We start from the raw sequence: 23280 nt of genomic DNA, 5'->3' as shown, positions 1-23280 counted from the left end.
TACATAATACATAATGGAAAATAGAAAGAGGGCTTGGGGAAAGAGGGAGGTGACTGTCATGTTTCAGCAAAAGGTCTCTACTCTCATAAGATTTTTATTCCACATGGGAAAGATAAATACAAATTAATAATACATAAGAGGTAAAGACTGATAAGACTACAAGTCACACAGAGGGCGGAAACAGTTTAGGCAGTGAGTGGAACATAAATGTCTCATGAAGGTAGTCAGGAAAGGACTCTATGACCCAGTAACATGCGAGCCAAGGCCTCAATAGAACAAGAACCTTCCTCACAGGTCACTGCACAGGTCCTGAAGCAAGATAATGATTGGAGCTGTAATAAGGAGATAACAAGAAAGTCAGCAAGGATTGAGTGAGGGCAAAGACTGGGGAGTGACAGGAGAGAATGCCGCTGAACTAAGGTCAAGTGTAAATGACCAGAACTCCAACTTCAAAGTGATTTCAGAAAGTATAACTTACTACTTTTTTAGCATGTAAAGACCCTAACATGTGCAGTAATAGATGTAAACATTAAATGTTTTAAATTTTAATGTGTCTTCATGTACTGTGAGGCTTTATCTTTTTGAAAACTAAAATGTGAACATGTTGGCTATATAAAAAGGACTTAATCTGAATTAGTAATTCAGAGGAAATGCCAGAATGATTCATCTCTCAGTAAAATAAACAAAGAGAACACACACTCATTTAATAATATGTTAAGTTGTTCTCACAAAGGACTCTTAGAATGACAGTGAAAGAAATAAATTCAGAAATGTTACACAAGGTTTAAATTATAGCATCTAAATTAAAATTAAAGTTATCAGCAATAAACACTGCTGTTGTTCTGGGTTGTGCGGTGAAGAAGCATGTGTGCTCACACACACACACATACACACGCATGTGTGTATATATACTTATGAGCTTTGTTACTTGTGTACATTTGCAGTAAATGAGAGAATTCCGTTGTGTCTGAAATTTTTTTATAAGCAAACTTCAAGGTATTCGAGGCATTCTCATTCAGGTATGTATTTCTGAACATAAGTTTTCCTATTTGCTTTTTATAAAACAGATTTATTTCCAGGAACTTGAACCCAAGGTGCATTTAAAAAATGACTCTGCAAGTAGAGAAGACCTGATAAAGAATGAAGTTAAGTATTGTGCACCCCAGAAAAGAGAAACTAAATTTCAGAGATCATTTTTCCTCCAAAACAATCTTGATGAATGCACTCTTGACCTCTTTGTTCCTCAGGCTATAGACTAGAGGGTTCAGCATGGGGATGACCATGGTGTAGAAAACAGATGCGATTTTGTCTGTGTCCATGGAGTGACTGGAGCTGGGCTGTACATACATAAAAATACTAGTCCCATAGAAAATAGAGACAGCAGTGAAGTGGGAGGCGCAGGTGGATATGGCCTTGTGATGTCCTGCAGCCGACTGCATCTTTAAGATGGTGATAAAAATGAACACATAGGATATCCAGATAACTACAAAGGCAAAAAATATATGGAAGCTCACTATATAAACAAGAACCAGCTCACTAGCATGTCTATCAGAGCAAGAGAGAACCATGACTGCTGGAATGTCACAGAAAAAGTGATGGACCACATTGGACTTACAGAAAGAGAGACTGAATGTGTCCCCAATGTGAATAGAGGCATTCAGGAAACCAATGACATATGAGCCAATAATTAACCATGAACAGACACTGGTTGTCATAGTGGTGGTGTAGTGCAGGGGCTTACACACTGCAACATAGCGGTCATAGGCCATTGAGGCCAACAGGTAGTTTTCCACAGTAATAAAGGCTGCAAAGAAGAATATTTGAGCAGCACAGTCATTGTAGGACATGATCTTGTCTCCGATAAGAAACCCAGAAATCACTTTTGGAGTGACAGCTGAAGAATAACAAAAGTCCACCAGAGACAGGTTACATAGGAAAAAGTACATGGGAGTGTGGAGCCGAGAGTCCAAGAGAATCAGCAGGATCATCCCCAGGTTCCCAACCAGGGTGATGGTGTAGATGAGGAGGAAGGTGATAAAGAGGGGAACCTGCAGGCCTGGGTCATCAGTGAGTCCCAGCAGGATGAACTGTGTCACTTCTGTCCTGTTTTCCATCATGATGTTGGAGAATATCTGCAGCAATAAGAAAAAGTGCAAAATGATAAAAGTTAGAATTGAATGGTACAAGGACAGTATGTATCTGTCCTTATAGCTATAAATTATACCTCAATATTTTTGAAGTGAAAATGGGTTCTTGAAACCAAATGAGACACATCAACTTGTATGCAGGGTTGCATATAGTCAAATCTGGAAAATCTTACCGAATCATCTAAATATTTTTAACAATTTTATCAAGTTGTAAACTGATAAACAATTTAACAGTTTGGTCAAAATGACTAGGATGGATGAATCTACTTGGGCATTAATTTCTCTTGACCTCAGTAAAAGCTGACAGTTCCCTTTGCTCACCTGTCAATAACTGGCTGCAGACAATTTCTCTGTTTACCCATTGTCTGCTCTCAGCAAGGTTGGTTGCTGCAATCCTAAAAGTTACAAAGCACAAGAAGGTAATAACTAATTCACACCTGTTTGACCCTTAATTGGAAATCTAGTCTTTACCCACACCAAAGTTTAACCCATGCAGGGTAGTTCCTAAGTATAAAAATCTTGAGTATATTTTTATTAAATTTAATTCAATTTATATTTATTCATTGTTTCCTTTGGTTCAGACAGAGTGTTTCACAATGAGCTAAGCTAGTGATTAATTAGGTTCACATCTTGTTCACAATATTTTTGAATCTCAGTGGAGATAAAACAAGCAATTATCCTGAAGTAAAAAAAATCATACCTTTTCTAATAACAGAATTGTCATTAATGAATTTACAAATCTGACTTAAATTGTAACTTTTTTATTGAATTATCTTATCACTTGCATATCTGTCGTGTTTATGAAGATATAATAAAGTCATGTCTGTGGAGGCTAAAGATAAGTTTAATTACTGATTTATGCCATATAATGATGGTGAAATGGTAAGATAACTGGGGAATTCTGAGAACAAGTTCAACCTGAGTTAATGCATATTCCTGGGTATGTGCAACACAGGGTTCAGGTTTCTGTAAGAGATTTATCTCCAATATGTCATTTGTCTCCTAGGAGTCACTGGTCTTAAGACCCAGAACACTAGGTTTCCATCTAAAAATGAAGAGTACAGTGAGACCTAGTTCAGCTACCACTGCTAGAAACAACTCAGGTAGTATACAAAAGAAAGTGCACTTCTGAGCATTTACCCCAGAGGACAAAATCATATTACTGTCAGCATGAGAGAATGGACTTCATGTTTTGATCAAGGTTGTTGCTGGCCATGCAGAGCTTCTGTTGCTGGTGAGTATGTGAGGTGTTGATGCTTCCTTCCCAATTTCCCTTTTCTCTGACATTGATGCTGTTTTTGCACCATTCAGTGTTTCTCTGTATTTCTCTTTGGGGGGAGAGGGGTGTTTGAGATGGGTCTCCTTGCGTAGCTCTGGCTAGCCTAGGATTCACTCTGTAGATCAGGCTGGTCTTGGTCTCACAAAAATTTGCCTGCCTTCTGCCTCTGGAGTGCTGGGATTAAAGTCATGAGATACCACGTCCAGTTCTGTGCCTTCTTTACTCCAAGTACAAAAATGAAGCTTCTGCAATTCCATCTGAGCCATGTTTATTTTTTCAAAAATTTTTCCTTAATATCCCCCTTTTCAGCTGGGCAGAAAAACCCATCTTCCTTAATACACATTCTTTCTTTTATCAAACTGTTGTCTCACAACCAAATTATAGAGAACATGATTGAAAGATTCCCACATTATAGACTGTCTTTTTGGTCCTTAAATCAAATCTTGGTGACAGAGTTCATATTTTATAACAGTTTTCTAGATCTTTTCTGCTGTTGTTTCAACATTTAAAGTTCCCTCATTTGAATTGCAACCCAATGATAAAAGGAGGAAGGATTTCATCCCAAACTACTATTGTTACTTTTTCTGTAAGCCTTGGAAACTCCAGTTCATGAGGCTGTCCCTTAAAGATATTTTGTTGCCAATCTTAGAACCCATGATCAGTTTCAGCATATGCTATGTTCTAAAACCAACGATAAGGTATTTAAAAAATAATCATGTTAGGTGGCATATTATTCTTTCCTTTACTAATAAGGAAAGTGAGAAGATGAAAAGCAATATGATGCTCCAAAACTATTCAGGTAATGTAAGACAGACTCAAAAGTTTAAAGGTAAATCTGCCTTCCAATTAGAAGCATACATTGATGATTTTTTTAAAAGATACAAAATAACTCAGAAACTTTAGCTCATGTAGAGCCCCAGTACAGTAATGGGAGATCAGGAATTAGTTTGAATTTTTGTGTTTATTAAACCTTCAATGAAATGCAAATACACAATGCACACAATAAAGTTATTGTAACCATATGAGTGTCCCAGATGTCTTATTTACAGTTTTATAAGAATAATGACTGATGATATCAATCTCTGAAATTCCTATGATAAACATTTTCACATTTATACTCCAGCTTCACCTTAGTTTGTTCAGAAATCTTTTGAAAACATTCTTACATTCAAACAACTCACAGTAGGCAGAGGCCTCCCACTGCTATGGCATGAATTACACTTCTCACTTGAGTGGTTGTGGAACATAGAAGAGATATAATATATAATATTCTTTCTCTTTAAATAGAAGAGAAAGAATATTCAGTTCAGAATAGTGATTTGGGAACCATAAGTTCAGCTATGCTGTAGTTCGTAAGTAGTATCAGAAGAGTTCTCACAGGTGGAGGTAAAATGCTCTACTTTATCTAATGAGGGGAGAATGGAGGAGAGAACATCAGCATGGGCTAAGTTCTGGGCTTACTACATTCATGCATTCTTTCTGTATTCTTGGAAGAGCCACTTACCTCCTTATTTGTGCAAGAGACACTAAGACTATCTTTCTCTCATTTTACAGATAATGCCTGCAAGTAACAAATAAGAGAGGGATGGATGTAAAGTATCTAGGGAAGAGGTTTCTATTTAAAAATCAATGTCTTTTTTCTCATTGAGACTTTTCTCTCACCATGGCTGAAGCTCAACAGCAAATCATCAGGTCAGGAAAAGGCTGATGTGTGCTAACAGTGACTACCATCAGACAAATAGAAATGAATGTCAATGGGTATGGTCTATTCTTATAAAACAACATGACATTGAGCCACTCTGAGATTTCTGAGGCCAATGCATGAAATGCTGGAGATAATTGCAGAGACTTAGAAGTCTCTGGAGATTCCCCCCAAGAGAATGTCTAACCCCCTGTATCCACGTATCCTATACAAGAAATAATTAACCTTCCTGTGGGGATTGATGTGGCTATTACCTTTAAAAAGCATGTGTTCTTTGCCTGAAAAATGAAACAAAAAATATATAATTTAATGTGTTTTCTCATGAGAATTTTCTATAAATGTATACCATGTGTGATGTCTAAATCAGGTTAAATATATCTATCTCAAACATTTATCATTTCTTGTTTTTGAAGTTACATGCTATCCAAAATTATATTGATCCATTTATTTTTATTTTATATGAATGAGTGTTTTGCCTGAATGTATGTAAATATACATATGTTGTTCAATGCCTATGGAGGCCAGAAGAGGATTGTTAGTTCTCCTGGAACTAGTGTTAAGAACAGGTGTTAGCTGCCATGTGCATGCTGGTAACTGAACCTGGGTGCTCTCTGAGAGCAGCCAGTGCTCTTAACTCCTGAGCCATCTCTCCAGGCCCATAAAAACTACAAATGTATTTCTTAAATTTTTATTGAACTTTTTATGATTTTCATATGATTTTGATAATATTTATGTCTCATCTCATATCAGCCCCTCCCCTTACTTCCCTCCACCCAATTTAATGTACTCTATTGTATATATAATACAGCTTATAGAGTCTGTTTTGTGTCCCTGAATGTCCTTTAGTGTGGATCCATCCAGTGTATATTTTTATTTGGGGATTTCATACATGAGTATGCTGTATTGTCAGCCTTTCCTTGCTCTCCCCTTCAACTCCTCCCATGTCCCCTGACCACCCTCTCTCAAATCATGACCTCTTCTGCATTTAACTACTGAATCTAATTAGCATCACCTTTATTTGCATGTGATTATGGCTGTCCACCTAGGGTTGGAATCTGTCTCCCGATTGGCTGGTTCCTCCAATGGGCAGGGCCTGACACAAACGGGAAGTAGGAAGGGAAACCAGGCTCCATCTTGGGATGGAAGCCAGGAGCCACCAGTAGAGCGTAATGGTGTAGGAAATGCACAGCCAGCACAGCAACTTAAAGACAGAATGGACTGACTCCCTGTGGACCTGGGGCAAGATCGCTGGCCCAGGAGGTGTGAGTGAATGTTGGGCTGTGGGCATGGCATGGTCTGATAAGGCGGGCTCTGAGTGGCGGTGGCGCAGGGCTAGGCACTGGGTACTCAATTCCTTTGTAAGTTAATAAGCTCACATAAAATATATTATATGGTTTGTCTGATCATAACTGGAGACCCAGAGAGAATTTGGGCCACAGGATCTCATCCATGAAAACATAAAGCTTTTTTCATTTTATTATGTCCACTTCACGAGTTTATGTATATATCTTTTACATTTTTCACTATAAAAAACTTTTACTTCTTTGACCAAATTTATTCCTTTTTCTTGGACCTTTGTAAAGGGGATGGCTTTTTAAATTTATATTTCAGCTATCCATTTTTGGTATATAGGAATGTGACTAATTTTTGTTTGTGGTGTTTGATAATTTGAAATTTGCTAATTTCATCTATTAGCTACAATAGCTTTGTTAGTAGAAGTTTGAGGGAGATATATAGTTATAGATATAGATATATGATATAGATATAGATGATATAGATATAGATATATAGATAGATAGAGATATAGACATAGATATAGATAGATTAGGGAGAGATGGTAGATTGATACAAAGATATATACATAGATAGATAGATAGATAGATAGATAGATAGATAGATGATAGATAAAGATAGAGATATATACAGATATAGATATGGGTAGATAGATATGCATATATAGTGGATCTTAACTCAGTCTATGCATATATAATGGATCTTAACTCAGTCATAAAGATAAATTATGTCTTTGCAGGAAAAGTAGCTAGAAATGGAGACTTGTGCTAAGTGGAACAAACCAATCCCACAGAAATAGCTATCATCGCTTGAAACTTGTTTTTGTTATTGTTTTGCTGGGGTTTTATATATTTTTATTGAATTTTTGTGTATGTCATACACATCTTAATCATCTCTATACCCTCTTTCCCTATCAACACCCTCCCATAGCCACCAATTCACTGAGTTTCATGCATTCGGTCATTTATATTATCGCCTATTAGTCAAGTTAATATCCCCAGATGTCTGAATTTTTTTTTTATTTTTATTATATGTGTGTGAGTGTTTTGTCTACAAGTACAATTCCCATGTATGCAATGCCCACAGAGTCCAGAAGAGATCATTAGATCCCCTGGAACTGGAGTTAGGAACTATGGTTAGCCATCTTATGAATGCCAGGAACCTACTCAGGTCCTTTGCAAGAGCAGCAGGTGGTCTTAAATACTTAGCCGTCTCTCCAGCCCCTGCTTTTAAAAATATTTTAAATACATTCATTCCTTCTGTGTCTTTACATTTAAGAATTAAAATCATTTGCAACTACCATAATTACTGATGGTCAAGGTCTTACCTCAGCTGAATAAGTTGAATAATGGCTGCTGAATAAGGAACCATTCAGATATCTGGCCCTAAATTACTTACACTGGGCCATTTTCATCATGATAGAATAGCAGTTTGTCTACTATAAACATAGATTTGTCTTCCCTGCCCATGGTTCTTTGTTCAAAACTACCATTCATTGACATACAGAAAGCCTTAGCCATTATAGTATTCTACATAGTGTTCTAACTCACTCAAAGAATGTCAAGTGAGTCCAGTCTCATGGAATCTACTGATCCCCAATGTTCCTTGCTACCCTGATGAAGCTTTCTTGAAGCACTTCCAGAATGACATTTTGCAGTCTTAGTTGTAAAGCCAGTTGCTACAATACCTTCTGGGCTTCAGACAAGTTCTGTACAAGATCATACTTCTGACTCTGTCCATTACATGGGCTTTTAGGTTTTTTTCCTCCAATTGTTACCATTTATGGTTCCATGAATCAAGGAATAACTGATAATGCAAGTGGCATCAGTGGCTCACATAATACTTATTTCAAGAAGCAAAACAAAGAGGTTATTGGCCTGACAGTTGACACTGTTGCATTCCCTGTTGGTTCATCATGCCTCCAGATCAGCCATCAAAGGAAGGATTGTCAGTGTTTCCTGATGATTTCAGTGTTTCCTGACTAGTCATCAGAAATTGGGCTAGTAGTTCATAAGGAAGGAAAGAGCAAGAGATCAGGCATTTCCCTTAGCATTATTATGCCCCATGATTAAGTTCAATGGAAATGTGCACCTCAGTCGTAAAAGGATCATTCATGTCCTAATTTCAGGAATGAAGATTTTGAATAGCTCATTAAGCAAACAACCATGACCAGTTAATGTTTTTGATGAAAGCAAAGGCAGTAATAAAATACACAACAAATTATGCAATTAGAAATACCACTTATGATCAAATGACCAGAAGAAGTAATAGCTGCTGCAATTATCAAGAATATGTCCTCCTTATTCTGTTATGAAGATGTGAAGTTTATTTGATGTATTACCTCTTGTCTCATTATCAAGAACCATAGGATGAATTGATTTACATTACAGTATGTAAATGCTAAATTGTTAACTTGAATAATAGTTTAATTATGGGCTGTTAAGAGTAAGGGTGGAATTTAAGAGAACAGGGCTCAGCAGTTAAGAACACATGCTGCTCCTGTACTGCTCTTACAGAGGACACTTCCTCTTACAGAGGAAACTTCCTTCTCAGCATCCACAATGGACATCTCGCATCAACTGTAAATCCAGCTCCAAGTGGGCATGGGGGAGATGTCAAAGGCCTCTAGCCTCTGAAGCCACTTGCATTCATTGCTTATACTCCTACACACACATGCATACACACACATACACACACACAATTTAAAATAAAAGAAATCCTTAAAATTATTAAATATGAAAATCATCCAATTTCTTTGCATCCTATGGTGAGGAAAGGTTAGTAAGTTTTGGAGTCAGAAGAATTTTGTTATGTTAGATTAATGGATAGCTTTATCACTGCTTCTGTTTGAACATATCAGTGCAAAGGGGTAGATCTGTGATGAAGTTTGTAGGTGTTTTAGGAAGATATTAACATTTACTCAGTGGACATGGGTATGAATTGCTCTCCATTTTATAAATGAGGCTCAGTCATTCAATTGAAGTCTTGAATAGAAAATGAATCTTACTCTCTGGCATAAGAAGGGTGTTCACCAACAGACTATTTTGGAATGATTGATTCTTAGCTCTTCTTGATCATCTCCTGTGTTCTTCAGACTGGAAGAGCACCAAAGTTCTCATGAGTCTTTGCTGGCTAGCACTCCACAGTGTGTGAGTCATTTCCTAATGATATATTTCTCCTTCACTTTCTCGTTGTCTTTATCTCTCTCTCTCTCTCTCTCTCTCTCCATATATATGTATGAATCTCTATATATGTGTAACATGTATATCTGTACCGCTTTTTAACCTCTATAAACAATTCCTAATTCATTCTCTCTCTCTCTCTCTCTCTCTCTCTCTCTCTCTCTCTCTCTCTCCATATATATGTATGAATCTCTATATATGTGTAACATGTATATCTGTACCTATAAAACTAATCACAAAAGGAAGGAAGGTATAACAGAAGATTGGAAGAATAAAATATTTTAGACATACTGAAAACAAATAGCAAACTGACAAACACAAGTCTTCATCACAAATTACATAAGTGGATTAAGAAAGCTAAATGGGGCATGGGTGATAAAAAGCAATTAAACTAGTGATTTATACAGAATAACTCTCTACATTCAAAGGCACCAAAAGCATGAAAGGGATAAGATGGAAAAATTGGCTCTAAGTTAAAGGTAGCACACAGGTTATTTCTGCACAAAATGGACTGTGTGTCAGATGTGGGTGCACAAATCCTCATATATTAGAAGGACAAATTAATGAAAACAATATGAGTAGTGATCCAACAATAGAAACCCAAATATTTGAAGCAAACACTGATAAAACTGAAATGCAAAACTGACAGTTCTACAACAAATGGGGATTTCAGACACTCTTTTTGGAGAATGAGTGAATTCTCCTAATGTAGAATCAAATCATACCATAAAATTACAACAGAGAATAAACTAGGTGAGAAGTTGTATTGTTTCCTACAGTGGCACTAGCAAGTTACTACAAATGGGAGGCTTGCAAGGACACATACTGATGCCATCACAGTTCCTGAAGTCTGACATCACCCTCACTAAGATGAAATTAGTGGTCTGTGAGAGGTGTGGTTGCCTCATAGGCTCTGAGAAAAAGTCTCTTCTCTTCCTTGCCTAGCCAGCCTCTGCTTACTGCTGTCATTCATGACTTTGATCACCTTACAATAAAGTTGCTCCACAGTCACACTGAAAACCCCTCTTTCTTCCATAGCTAAATATTCCTAACTCCTTTCTATGAGGTCACGTGGTATTGCCTTTAGCGTACACATGGAAAATTCCAATGATTTCTAACTCTTGACACCCTTAATTTAATTCTGGTACTCTAGTGCATGTAAAATAATATTGATTGTTTTCAAAAATTAGTGAATGAATCTTCTGGAGCACTACTGAGCCCAAAAGACTATGATACATCAGTGTCGGTATGTACAGTTTTACTTAGTATATGAAGAAGAGCTCTGGGATGTGAATCTAGGTACTCAGTGTTTTCATAAGCTAAAGTGAATATAATATAGATTATTTTACATCTAAAACAATCTTTGTAAAGATTTCACTTCTTTGTTCCTCAGGCTGTAGACTAGAGGGTTCAGCATGGGGATGATCATGATGTAAAACACAGATGCAATTTTGTCAGTGTCCATGGAGTGACTGGAGGTTGGTTGCAAATACATGAAGAGAAGAGTCCCATAGAAAATGGAGACTGCAGCGAAACGAGATGCACAGGTGGACATAGCCTTCTGATGTCCCCCACCTGAGTGCATCTTTAGGATGATGATAAAAATCAACATATAAGACATTAAAATAACTAGAAGAGCAAAAAAAGATATTGAAGCTGGCTAAATCAATAAGAACCAGTTCATTAATGTGTCTATCCAAGCAAGAGAGAACCATGACTGCCGGAACATCACACAAAAAGTGATGAACCACATTGGACATGCAGAAGGACAGACTAAATGTGTCTGCAGTATAGATTGAGCCATTCAGAAAGCCATAAATATAGCAGCCTGTGACCAGCCCTGAACACACATGTGCTGCCATGGTGGTAGAATAGTGTAGAGGCCTATACACTGCTGCATAGCAAAGATAGGCCATTGAAGCCAACAGGAAATTTTCCACAGTGCCAAAATATCCAAAAATAAAATCTGAGAGGCACTGGCATTGTAAGAAATTATCTTGTCTCCTGTAAGAAGCCCAGTGATGAATGTGGGAGTGACAGATGATGAGTAACAAAAGTCCACCAGAGACATGTTACCTAGGAAAAAGTACATAGGAGTGTGGAGCCGAGATTCTAAGAGAATCAGCAGGATCATCCCCAGGTTCCCAACCAGGGTGATGGTGTAGGTGAGGAGGAAGGTGATAAAGAGGGGAACCTGCAGGCCTGGGTCATTTGTGAGTCCCAGCAGGATGAAGTGTGTCACTTCTGTCCTGTTCTCCATCAGTGATATCTGGAAATCTCTAGATGCTCTACAGCAATGAGAAAAAGAGAACATGATTGTAAAGAACTTGAAATTGAAGAACGTAAGCACAAGCTCCATTCTTTAACTGTAGTAACAGCTTGTAATTCCAGCTTCTCCACACAAATAACATTTCGTGCACTAGTTATATACAAGAGAACATACTGGCATATTTTAAGAATATTAATGGTTTGTCTATACAGTTTAAAAATGTTATGTTTTACTGAAATGTAAGCAATTTAATAACTTAATCAAAATTAGTTGTATTAATATAGATGGCTAGCACTGAGCTCAGTAGAAGCTGATACACTTTGCTCAACTCCTAGGAATGGTTTTAGACAATTTGGTTGTGCATTCCATGTTTCCAGTATGAAAAGTTATGGCTTTCTGTTATAAAATTGTGAATTATGAAGGACAGAATATTTAGTGATTCACTGATATTTCACAAGAATTAACTGGGCATTTTTGCTCTAGAGCAATTTAGAACTTTAACCCATGCTGAACAATTCTGAAGTTAGATGGTCTAAACTGAGCTAAAATCACACTAACTTTAAATCTTTTTATTAGTCCTTGTCTACGTTGGTTTAAACTCATTTGGGGACACATTGTGATAAGCTCAGTAATCGATTTAGTGGGGACCTTTATTGTTTACTAGAACTCTCATTGGAAATAACATAAAACAAAACTTTAGAGTCAAAAATGTTCTTTCAATACAAAAGTATCATCGGTGCATTAACAAACTCTGAATTGTGATTTAACCTTCCATGAATGTCTTATTAATATATGTTCATCTGTACACATTAATTGGGATATGACATAAACATCGACTTTTGTTTGAAAACATTAACATTTTATTAGACTGCAGAAGGACCTAACTATTTTGTTTTTTTGGTTTTGGTTTTTTGAGACAAGGTCTCCCTGTAGCCCCAGCTGGTTAAAAACCTAACCAGGCTGGTCTTGATCTTACAGAGAACCACCTGCCTCTGCCTCCAGAGTGCTGGAATTAAAGACTTGACTGTTGGATGACATCACACATGTGTATGCACAGTAGATGTGCTGGGGTTCTTGGAGCGGGAACATTTTCATCCTCCAGAAGAAACTCTAGGCAAAAGAGTATCATTAAATTTAGTAAACATAGAACCTAGTTCCAGGAACAGATGCCTATGAGACTTTCTAGTTACCACCTTAGAGTCATTGGTCCTAAACTCACTCATCTGAGCATTGGATCTCTGTATAGGGAAAGAAGTAATGAAACCTGCTTTGAAATATCATTGTGAGACTTAAATAAAATGGAAAACCAGCGCACAATGTTTATCAGAGCCTGCTGCTTGCTGTTATGTTGATACTAGACTGGGACAAAGTAGTCATACTAGTTGGTCAGTGTGGACACTGACATACTGGGCTCCAGTGGAGGGTGAGTTTGAGGTCTTGAAACTTCTCTCCCCAGTTTTCCTTTCCTCCTGTAATACAGTGACTGAAATTGCCTGTGCCTTCTGCAATTTCTCATTCTCTTCTTCCTTCAGGGATGGGACTGGTGTTACTCCAATTTCATGTGAACTATTCATTTTCAAAAATTTCCTTAAAAGTTTATTGCAGTTTGAGTTAAAGAGTACGTTGGTTATCTCTCTCTCTCTCTCTCTCTCTCTCTCTCTCTCTCTCTCTCATATCATTATTATTGCCATGATGTGGACAAAACACAGAGACCAAGGGTTGAAATCACCAATTTGACAATTATGTTAAGCTCACAGATCTATTATGATGGAAAGTTTCATGTCGTATTTTATTTGAATCTGTTCTTATGTAATAATAGTGTTTAAAACCTTCGATGGCAGATAGGGGAGGCATGGATGGGGGAGGGGGTCTGGATTTGAGTGGGAAATGTTGCATGAAATTTTAAAAGCTCAAAAAAAATTACTGCCGTATGTGGTGGCAAGCGCCTTTAATCCCAGCATTTGGGAGGCAGAGGCAGGTGGATCTCTATGAGTTCAAGGCCAGCCTGGTCTCCATAGTGAATCCAGCCCAGTTGTGGCTATAGGGAGACCCTGTTTCAAAAAGACAAAAAAAGTTTACCAAAAACCTTTCAGCCTCTGGAAGGTCCTATATCCATTATTGACCATTAGATTATTCCTTACTCTATTTCTCATAAAATTTTGGAAACTTCAGTTTATGAGCCTGCCACATGAAGGTAGTATGTTGGTCAACCTTGAGAGGAATGACTACTTTTAACTTACATTTCAGAGAAAAAGATAAGGGCTTTACATATTAATGTATATGTGCCTGGGTAAAGCAGGAATAATTATTGTTTTACATTTTAATTAAGGAAAATGAGGATCTGAGAAGTTTCTTGTACTTTGAAATATTGTAGTAATTATCACCTTCAATCTTCAAATATATCTTCTTTTAGCCACACTGTCACCTTGTGAGCTAGCAAAGACAAGCATGAGGTTATGTGGAAAAGGGCTAAATGAAGTTCACAGTGTTAGCTCACTGAGGACCTGTGTATACTTAGATTCTCTCACCCTTCTAGGTGTTTGCCTCTAATGAAAAGTGAACAAGAGAAAATAAACAGCTAACCAGCTAGAGCATCGTGTGTTTATTTTGTGTGTAGGTTTTTTAGGCATAAGCTTTTTCAAAAAGATCAAAATCTCCCTAAGATGGAAGTTTTCACATCTATTAACAAGAGTCACCTCAGGTTTTGAGAAAAAGATTGCAACCACCTTTCTCATTTACCGTAAGCACTACTGCTTACTGCTGTTACATGATCACAGGTCTCATGAACAATGCTGATGGAACACAAAATCTTACCTGTTTGTTGAAGGAGAAAAATCCATCAATGCAGAATATTGATATGAAGCTATAAAACCACCTGGGGAATGTCATGTAGATTCTGTTCGAGAAGATCCCCTTCAGAGAACAGTGAAATGGCTCCAGGTTCCCTAAGGTAATAAAAAAAATAGAATAACTCATTGATATGGATCAAGTTCTCAATATACCAAGAATTCTTAATATTTCTTGACTCACTTATCACTTCCTGGCCTGCAAAATAAACATGTGATTACATCTCTCTTATAACTGAATGACTGCAGTCATAAGTAACAAAGAAGAGAAGTGTATAAACTATCACACAAAGAGATTTTAATTTAAAAGTCTATTATAACTGCTTTGTCTTTGGGTATTTTCTCTAACCATCATTGAAAGCTTATAGCAAATCCTCAGGTCAGAAGCCTGTAGATACTAACAGAGATTGTCAACCAGATCAATAATAGTGATTAGCAAAGCATGACAGCATGTTCCTTTTAAATCAATATATGGAGTCTTCCATGGAGATCTGAAGGGAACTGTATGAACTTGACAAGCTCAGAAGTTTTCCCTATGAGACTATGTATAACTTGTGATTCTATTTCTAAGAATGAAGCAATTAAATCACCTATGGGGAGCAAATTGATTACTTTAAGGCTCATGGATTTTTGTATTGCATATATTTTGTTTGGTAAATGTTCCTGTGAATGTCAATTTCCATACCATAGAATCCATAGATTTTAGTACATTGTTCTAAGATTTTTGCCTAGTGTATGTCAGATATCCACCACCACAATCACTTAAATGGTTTATCTGAACCCTTCTTTGATAGTTGTTTCTGCCATTTATAATCTCTAGTATCAAGTTAGCTGTTTTTTCCAAGGCAATGTTTCTCTCTCAAGACTGTTCTTAAATATAACCCTGGAATACATGGACTTTGAACCTGGCATTTATCACCCAGCATTTCAAGCTCCTCCCTCCATCACCCATGTCATAATGGATCTATTTTATTGAAGAGCAGTATGCTATTATCCAATCATTAAAAGTTATCTTTTCCTTTCTTCAGTTGAAGTATATTTGTGTTGGTTTTAGTGTTAGGTGATCAGACATAAATCTAATATAAACTTTTTGTTTTATTTTTCATTTTTAATGAGTTTTGCATTTAATATAATAGATATTAATCATATTTAGAGTCTGTGGTTGTTTGAATGAGAATGTCCCCCATAGGCTCCAAGTATTTGGACATTTTATCCCCAGTTGGTGACACTGTTTTGGGAGGTGTCAGAAGGTGTGGCTATGCTGGAAGAAGCATGTCAATGGGGGCAGTCTTAGAGAGTTCATAAACCTTGCAGGATCTCAAGTCACTCTCTAGCTTACTGTGCCTGTTTGAAGATGTGTGAGTTTAGCTTGTGCTCCTTCTCCAGCCACCTCTGCTGCCTTGCCTCCCTGCCATGATGGATTCTTGCCCCTTTGGAACCATAATCTCAAATAAACTCTTCATTCTATAAGTTACTTTGGTCAATGTTTCTGTCACAGCAACAGAAAAGTAACTATTACAGACCCCACACACAAACACATCAGATTTCATGCATTCTGTCACCTATGTTAAGTTCTATGTGGTCAAGGATTTGTACCCAGATGTCCCTCAGTCAATAGCTTTTTTATGTGGTTACTATTTTTTGTAGTATAAATTAAAAATGTAGGTGTTAAGTTGATTTATTCTATTTTTTTCACTTGTGTGTATAAGTGTGGATGGCTCATAGTGCACTTGTGGAAGTCTGAGGACAGCTTGTGGGAATCTGTTCTTTCTTTTCATCATGTGAATTCCAAGGATCAAATTCATGTCATCAGGACTGGTGGCAAGCACCCTTATCTGCTGAGCCATCTTGCTGGTCACAAGTTCACTTTATTTTTTTCTAGGTCTTCTTGAGGCAGGGACTCCCTGAAGCCCCAGTTGGCCCAGAACTCACTAGGGAGACCAGTCTGACCTTGAACTCGTAGAGAACCACCTGCTTCTGTCTCCTGAGTGCTGTGATTAAAGGCGTGTGCCACCATGCCCAGCCCTCCAGGTTGACTTTTTAAGTGGTACTTATTTATTTGAACAAGAAATGAATAATTTTCTGGAAATCTGTCTCATTTTTACTCTCACTGGTGATCCATTCAAATATCTCCAGACCTTTATCCATATTTGTTATCATGTTTTTTTTTATTTTGTTTTCATGTCTGCTTTTCTCGCCTCTTGTGAAGCATACACACGCCTCTCCAATGGTCATCTCTCCTATAACTGTAATCACCAGGCTCAGTGATGGAACAAGTGCCACGCATGTTGATGTCTTCATCAGCAGATGCCTTTGACTGACACAAAAGGAGGCATCCATTCACCCATAAAACTTGTGTGGTCAATATGTGTTATATGTGAGAACTCAATCTATAGACTTCATATTATCAGATGTTAATAACTGGACTCTAAATCCTACTTTATTTAACAGTGGTTTGAGTGTTTAGATTAGGTTAAAAACTCTATGATTGCAGTTTAATTTGGATTATTCAGTAAGTCATAGATGTAGTTAACAATAATGTATGACTCAGAGGCAAAGAAAAACAGAAAAGGTAAACAATTCCAAGACGTGTTGCCATACAGAAATGCTTAAAAAGAAAAAAAATCTCAGAATTAATTTGGCTATAATTCTAGAAAATTTTTTAAGATTTTTAGAAATTAAGCAAATTATGAGTTAAATAAAAGCTGGCATATACTATTGTTTAAATATTTTATTTAATTTTTATTTTGTGCATACAAGTGTTTTGTCTGCATGTATGTAAATGCACTAGTGTCATGCAATGCTCACAGGAGTCAGAAGAGAGTGTTGAATCCTCTGGAATTGGAATTATGGTTGGTTGTTAGTGACTATGGGGGTGCTGGAAAACAAACCCACGTCCTCTGCAGTGCTCTGAACCACTGAGCCATCTCTTTAGCCCCAGCATATACTATTTTGAAGGAGTTTCAAGCACCAGCTCTCCCAAAGGTCAGGAGTGCAGGTTTCAGACCATGCCTAGCAAATAATACACTTTAATATTTTAGGAAACTGGCTGATAGATAAGATCTTCCAGACATGACAAAGAACATTTCATGTACCACTGAAATCTTGGGACTATGGTGACTTAAACAAGATAGGCAGAATGACAGCACCAGTCAACATGCCAGGGTGGATTGAGAAACCAGGCCACATGTCTAGATGAAGAGCTAAAAGCAATTAATGGCTGCTGGGGGTGGGGAGGGAATCAGGGCAGAGCTCCCTGATAGGTTATCCAACCCCTAGTGTTCAGTTCTAAACACGTGTACATATTAATACCATTAAATGGATGTGTGTATGAACAATAATTAAAAGGTCTAGAAATTGAGAAGTAGGGAAATATGGGAGGAGTAGGTGTGGGGAAGAGAAGGGGAAAGAGAGGCATGGAAATTATGTAAACAGAGTACATGTGTACAAAATTGTCCAAAAAATCTAATTAAAAATAAAACCTAGTACACAACTACATCCATTGCAAGAGGCAACAAAATAACCGTGCTTGGAGTTAGCAGATTATAAGAATAAAAATGTCCTGGAAAAGTTCAAAGTCCTGCCCCCCTACTTATTGCACCTGGACTTTGAAGGCTCTGCCACCCAGGGACCTGCTGATCCAAATAAAAGATTAGGTCTAGCTATTAAGTGGCACAAAATTCTTATCCAGCCTTGCATGCCTGAAGAAGGTGGTCCAGCAGCACTGGCTTTGGGTCAGGCTCATCAGCATGAAGGTTTTCCAGGTGGTTGCAGATGTGTAATAGTTTTATCTGCAGAATGAGTAACATGACCCTCTGTTCACAAATCCATTCAGACCCCAGAAAAATCTGCTTCTTTAAAAAAAAAGTTTTCTGATTTATTTTTATTTTTTGTGTATGAGTGTTTTACCTGCATGTATGTAAGTGCACCCATGCTATGCAATGCTGGCAGAGGCCAGAAAAGGTTATTGGATTCCCTGAAACTAGAGTTAGGCACAGTTGTTAGACGCCTTGTGATCCTGGGTACAGAACCCAGATCTTCTGCAAGAACAGCCAGTGTTCTTAACCAATGAGTCATCTCTCAAGTCCCAAGTCTGCTCCTTTTTGTTGTTAAAATTTTCTGAGATTTAATTTTTCCTGAACTAGTAAACATTCAAGAGAGCTAAATTTGAAGCCTTACAAAAACTTACCTGTAACACATGTACCACAATACAAGATATTCTATTTGTCTATCCTCAATATCGACCTATTCGAATTTTATGGATTGCTATTTCACAATGTTGAAACTAATTTATATACTCTGGCTGTATCACATAATAAGACAGCATACATAAAGTACAATTTTCAACAATAATAGAGATATGCAAATAAACTATCTTATTCACAGGAAAAAGAAATTAACTGAAACTGTCCGGAAGACACACAGATGCTGCACTTCAAAGTTAAGTTTAAATAAATGACCTTAAATATACTCAAATAATTAAGAGAATATGGGCCAAAGAACTAGGGAATACAGAAGAAATGATGTCTACAAACAGTAAACTTGAATGAAGAGGTAAAATTTACAAAAAAGAGAACAGATAGAAATTTTAAAGCTAAAAATCAAAATCAGTGTAAAGAAAATTCACTAAAACATTTTAGCAGTGGTTTGTGCAGAAGAAAAAATAAATGAGGGAAATGTGAAGATAAAGCAATGGCTGTAGTTCTTCATGAGGAGTAGGAAAGAGAAAAGAGTGAGTAAAAGAGTTAAAATAAACGAAACCTTGATAGCACCTAAACAACTTAGCACATGCCATAAACGTGCCAACACGTGCCTAATTGGTATATCAGAGCAGTGAGATACAGAAAAGGGAATAAGGAATATTAGAATCATGTAATCAAAACAAAAAGTATTGCATAAAAGACATGAATCTTTGTTTCCAAAAACATGCATAATTCAAAGATTAATAAAATTCATACGTGCACTGTCATCAGATTGGCTAAAGCTAAAGACAAGGCTATAAAAGCTCCAAGAAACAAGTGTGAATGAACAGTTCCCAGCAAAACCCTGCATCTTGGACTAAAGTACTTGCAAGGCTGACCCACAGGTTAGCACTTCAAGGACTGTGGAGAGTTTGGAATGTTGAAGATCCAGTCTATTTACAATTATCTCAGGCCACGTTTAGCCCATAAATAGCCACTCCTTGCCCACCTGTCTGACCTAACATCTTGTGACTAACAGAATGTATTAATAAAGAAACACTCCCACCAACCTAAAAGCTGAGTGTCATCATAAACCATCTGAGGCCTATTGCTGAGATTTCTCTTTTGCTGTATACCTTACACAGTGTATCCATTAATGTATTGGAAATGTGTCTTGATTGATGAATTTTCTTTTTTCTGTTACTATAAAAACTTCATGAAACTGTTGCCACTTTGGAGTATGGAATTTGGGGTAAATTGAATCTGTGTTCCAGAGCCATGGTCCGTCATATTTAGCTCCAGAATAAACTATCTTTTATCCCAGTTGTGATGAGAGTTATGCTTTTGCATTGATACAAGCAACAACAAAATATAACAACAAAAAAAGAAAGGTACTCCTAGTCAGATTTCTAGATGATTTCTAGTTACAATCAAGGATTCCACTAGAACTAAGATGACATAATTAAGATTTCCTAGCAGTAGGGGACCTACAATGATGTTTATAGTATCCAGCAAGTATGATGAATAAAAAGAGACCTTCCAATATGCATGATACTTGAGAGCTGGTTGCTGGTAGAACTTCTCTATAAGAAATGTTAAAGCATTCCTTTATCTGAAATGAAAGTACTCCAGAAACTAACACCACATTGCCAACATAAATATATGTGATTCTTTTTTTAAAAGTTATTGAGCTTTTGTACATTTCATATAACAGTTCTTAATCAAATTTAGACTGTCCCCCCCATGTATGCCCACACTCTGACCCCTGCGGGACCTCATGCTTTTTCTGTCATACATGTTAAGTCCTATCCAGTCAAGCATTTGTACCCAAATGGCTTTGAGTCGAAGTTCATCTACTGGAGTCTAGTCAGTTCATTCAGAGATCATATTTAACATTTTAAAATCAAAGTTGACTCAGTGATAAAATAAGGCCAAAAGCTTTGAAAATAAAGAAAACTGGAGATGGTAGGTAACATTAAAAAATGATACTAAGTATTATTATACTTTTGGTTTGTTTCTCCTATATGGCTCAATGAAGACATCAAATATTGATTAGAAACCTATGTCAGTGAGCACAATAAACATATATACATACACACAGACACACACACACATGCACACACATATAATAATTTACTAACAAAAATAGGTGAAGTGGGACTGTGTCTGTAAAAAAGTGATTTTGAACGCTGTCAAATCTTCCAAGACATTAGACTAACTGGAGGTACCACTGGCTTTCCCACTGGCTGACATGCAGAAGGAGACTTCTTGGCTTCCACAATCACATGGTTTAACTTTCTACTATTAATATAATTAATATAATTAATTAATTAATTATAGTGTTCATCCTGGCTATCTGGACATCCCTGGCCAAACTGGACTTTGCTGCTGACATTGGGCACAGAGGAACACAGCCTTAGGGTGAGTTTCCTTTACTGATTTCTAGAATTTCTGGAGTTCACCAGATTTTAATTTTTTTTTATTTTCATTTTATGTGTATGATAGTTTTGCTTGTGTGTGTGTTCACCCGAAGGGACAATGTTGTGGAGACCAGAGGAGGGCCGTCAGATCCCCTGGGACCAGAGTTGCAGAAGATTGTTAGCCACCATGTAGGTGCTAAGAACTGAATCCAGGTTCTCTGCAAGAACAGCCAATGCTCTTAACTGCTCAGTGACCTCTCCATGCCCATAAACTGATCAGATTTAAAACTATTATTGCTTCTATTTTCATAGTGAAGTACAAAAAAAAAGATGTGTTATTCTGCCAACATAATAATTACCTGAACTCTTAAATTGAGTTTTTAAAAGCAGGCCAGAACTTGGTTGGCACTTTTTCCCCTAGAGATGTCCTGGAACCATCTGTCTCCTGGAACTTGGTTAATGGAGCTATCCCTGGAACTCTATTTCTGGCAGTGTGTATGGAGGCAGGACCCACTCATAATTTTATTCCAAGTGGATTTTCCAGCTTCAACTGCAGAAATACAAGCTCAACTACACCCTAATCTGAACAGACCATCTAGACTTTTCATTCCTCATTCTATCTCATTCACCCAAGGTCATATCTAATTCCCAATCTCCAGTGTTCAATGGAGATGAGGCACTACCTTTCAGTGCTTTTTGAGTAGAGCATTAAATCTAGGTTGCTCAGCAAAGGAGATTGGGTGCCAAGGTCACAAGACACAAGAGCACATGGTTTTGCTGAGGTTACTTAAAAGTCATTAGTCCAGATTATACTCCTTAATAAAAGTCATTCCCACAGTCATCAAAGATACAAAATGGATAAAATAAGGGACTGGGGAAAGTAATGTAAGAAATGGAAATAGAGGGGGTGACTCTGACCACAGTAATGTGCATGTAGAGAAATACTATAGTTAAACCCCTTACTTTATACACTTATTTTTAAATAACCATGTTACTCCATCATATGAGCTGACAATAAAGAAACAAAAAGTATTTCCATTGACTATCCAATATACAATCATTTAAACCCCAAAGATTGGAGTCAGCATGTGCTATGATTTGAGCAAGTACAACACACTCCCTGCCAGTTCATATGTTGGAACCTAGGACCCAATGTGATTGTAAGAAGGGGTGAGGACTTTTAGGTATTAAAATGCCTGAAGGTGATTAAACTCTGCCCCATTTGGGGATTAGTGCACTTATAGAAGGGCTTGAGACAAATAACTAATCCCATTGAGACTGTCTGACTTCACTATACGTATAGTTAGCATTCTCCCTTCTATCAGGGTAACTTGTTGATTTAAAATGCTAATGTGATTTCTTACTATGTGCAAAATATGTATCCTTATATTTATAGACAAAAATCCCAGTCACCAATCCTCAAAGCTGCTCATTTTGCACCAGTCAGAGACTATTACCAAGTACCACAACAAGTCACACACGAATATTGTCTATGAATTGCTCGGGCCTAAGTGACACATCTACAATGCACCTCTACACCTAAGGCTCATGGAATATAGAACAGGGATCATGAAGAGGACACTAATGAATCTCTCAGTTCTCATTAATGAAGCTCCCTCATGCTACAGAGGACCAGGAACCCAAAAGGTCACAAATAGCCAACGTGTAGAAATCAAGGGTCTGCTGAATGTAAGTCCTTGGATAGCATCCCTTTATTAAATGTCTTCCACCCTCAAGGCTCAGGGACCATTGTGGAAGAGGGGTCAGAAAGACTGTAAGAGCCAGGGAGGAGGTGCATGACCATATGGAAACAGAGTCCTACAAGCTCCTGGTAACTTGCTCATATGGTTCTATGGCAATGGTATCAGCATACACAAGTCCCATGCAAATTCAGGCAAAAACACAGCATAGAACTGGGAAAATGAACAGCATACCTCAATCTTATCTGAAGGAACGTTAGC

The 23280-nt window shown here is 37.3% G+C and overlaps 1 protein-coding gene across 1 annotated transcript; it reads right to left on the bottom strand.

The window, feature by feature from the left end:
- Positions 1–1190: 1190 nt before the first annotated feature.
- Positions 1191–11704, bottom strand: LOC103742683 (olfactory receptor 5B3-like). Its single transcript, XM_008843763.2, has 4 exons — positions 11680–11704; positions 5383–5406; positions 2469–2542; positions 1191–2132 (listed from the first exon to the last, which is right to left on the bottom strand). The coding sequence occupies exon 4, from the start codon at positions 2115–2117 to the stop codon at positions 1191–1193; it is 927 nt and encodes a 308-aa protein (XP_008841985.1). The 5' UTR covers positions 2118–2132; positions 2469–2542; positions 5383–5406; positions 11680–11704.
- Positions 11705–23280: the final 11576 nt, after the last annotated feature.

The sequence above is a fragment of the Nannospalax galili genome, unplaced genomic scaffold (assembly GCF_000622305.1).
Source record: "Nannospalax galili isolate Female #2095 unplaced genomic scaffold, S.galili_v1.0 scaffold2482, whole genome shotgun sequence".
Lineage (NCBI taxonomy): Eukaryota > Metazoa > Chordata > Mammalia > Rodentia > Spalacidae > Nannospalax > Nannospalax galili.
Note: the sequence above shows the minus strand (reverse complement) of the source record. Positions and strands in the feature narration are given on the sequence as shown.

What these genes read in the sequence shown, in the direction of transcription:
- LOC103742683 (XM_008843763.2), bottom strand. Translation starts at nt 2,117, where the DNA reads ATGATGGAAAACAGGACAGAAGTGACACAGTTCATCCTGCTGGGACTC.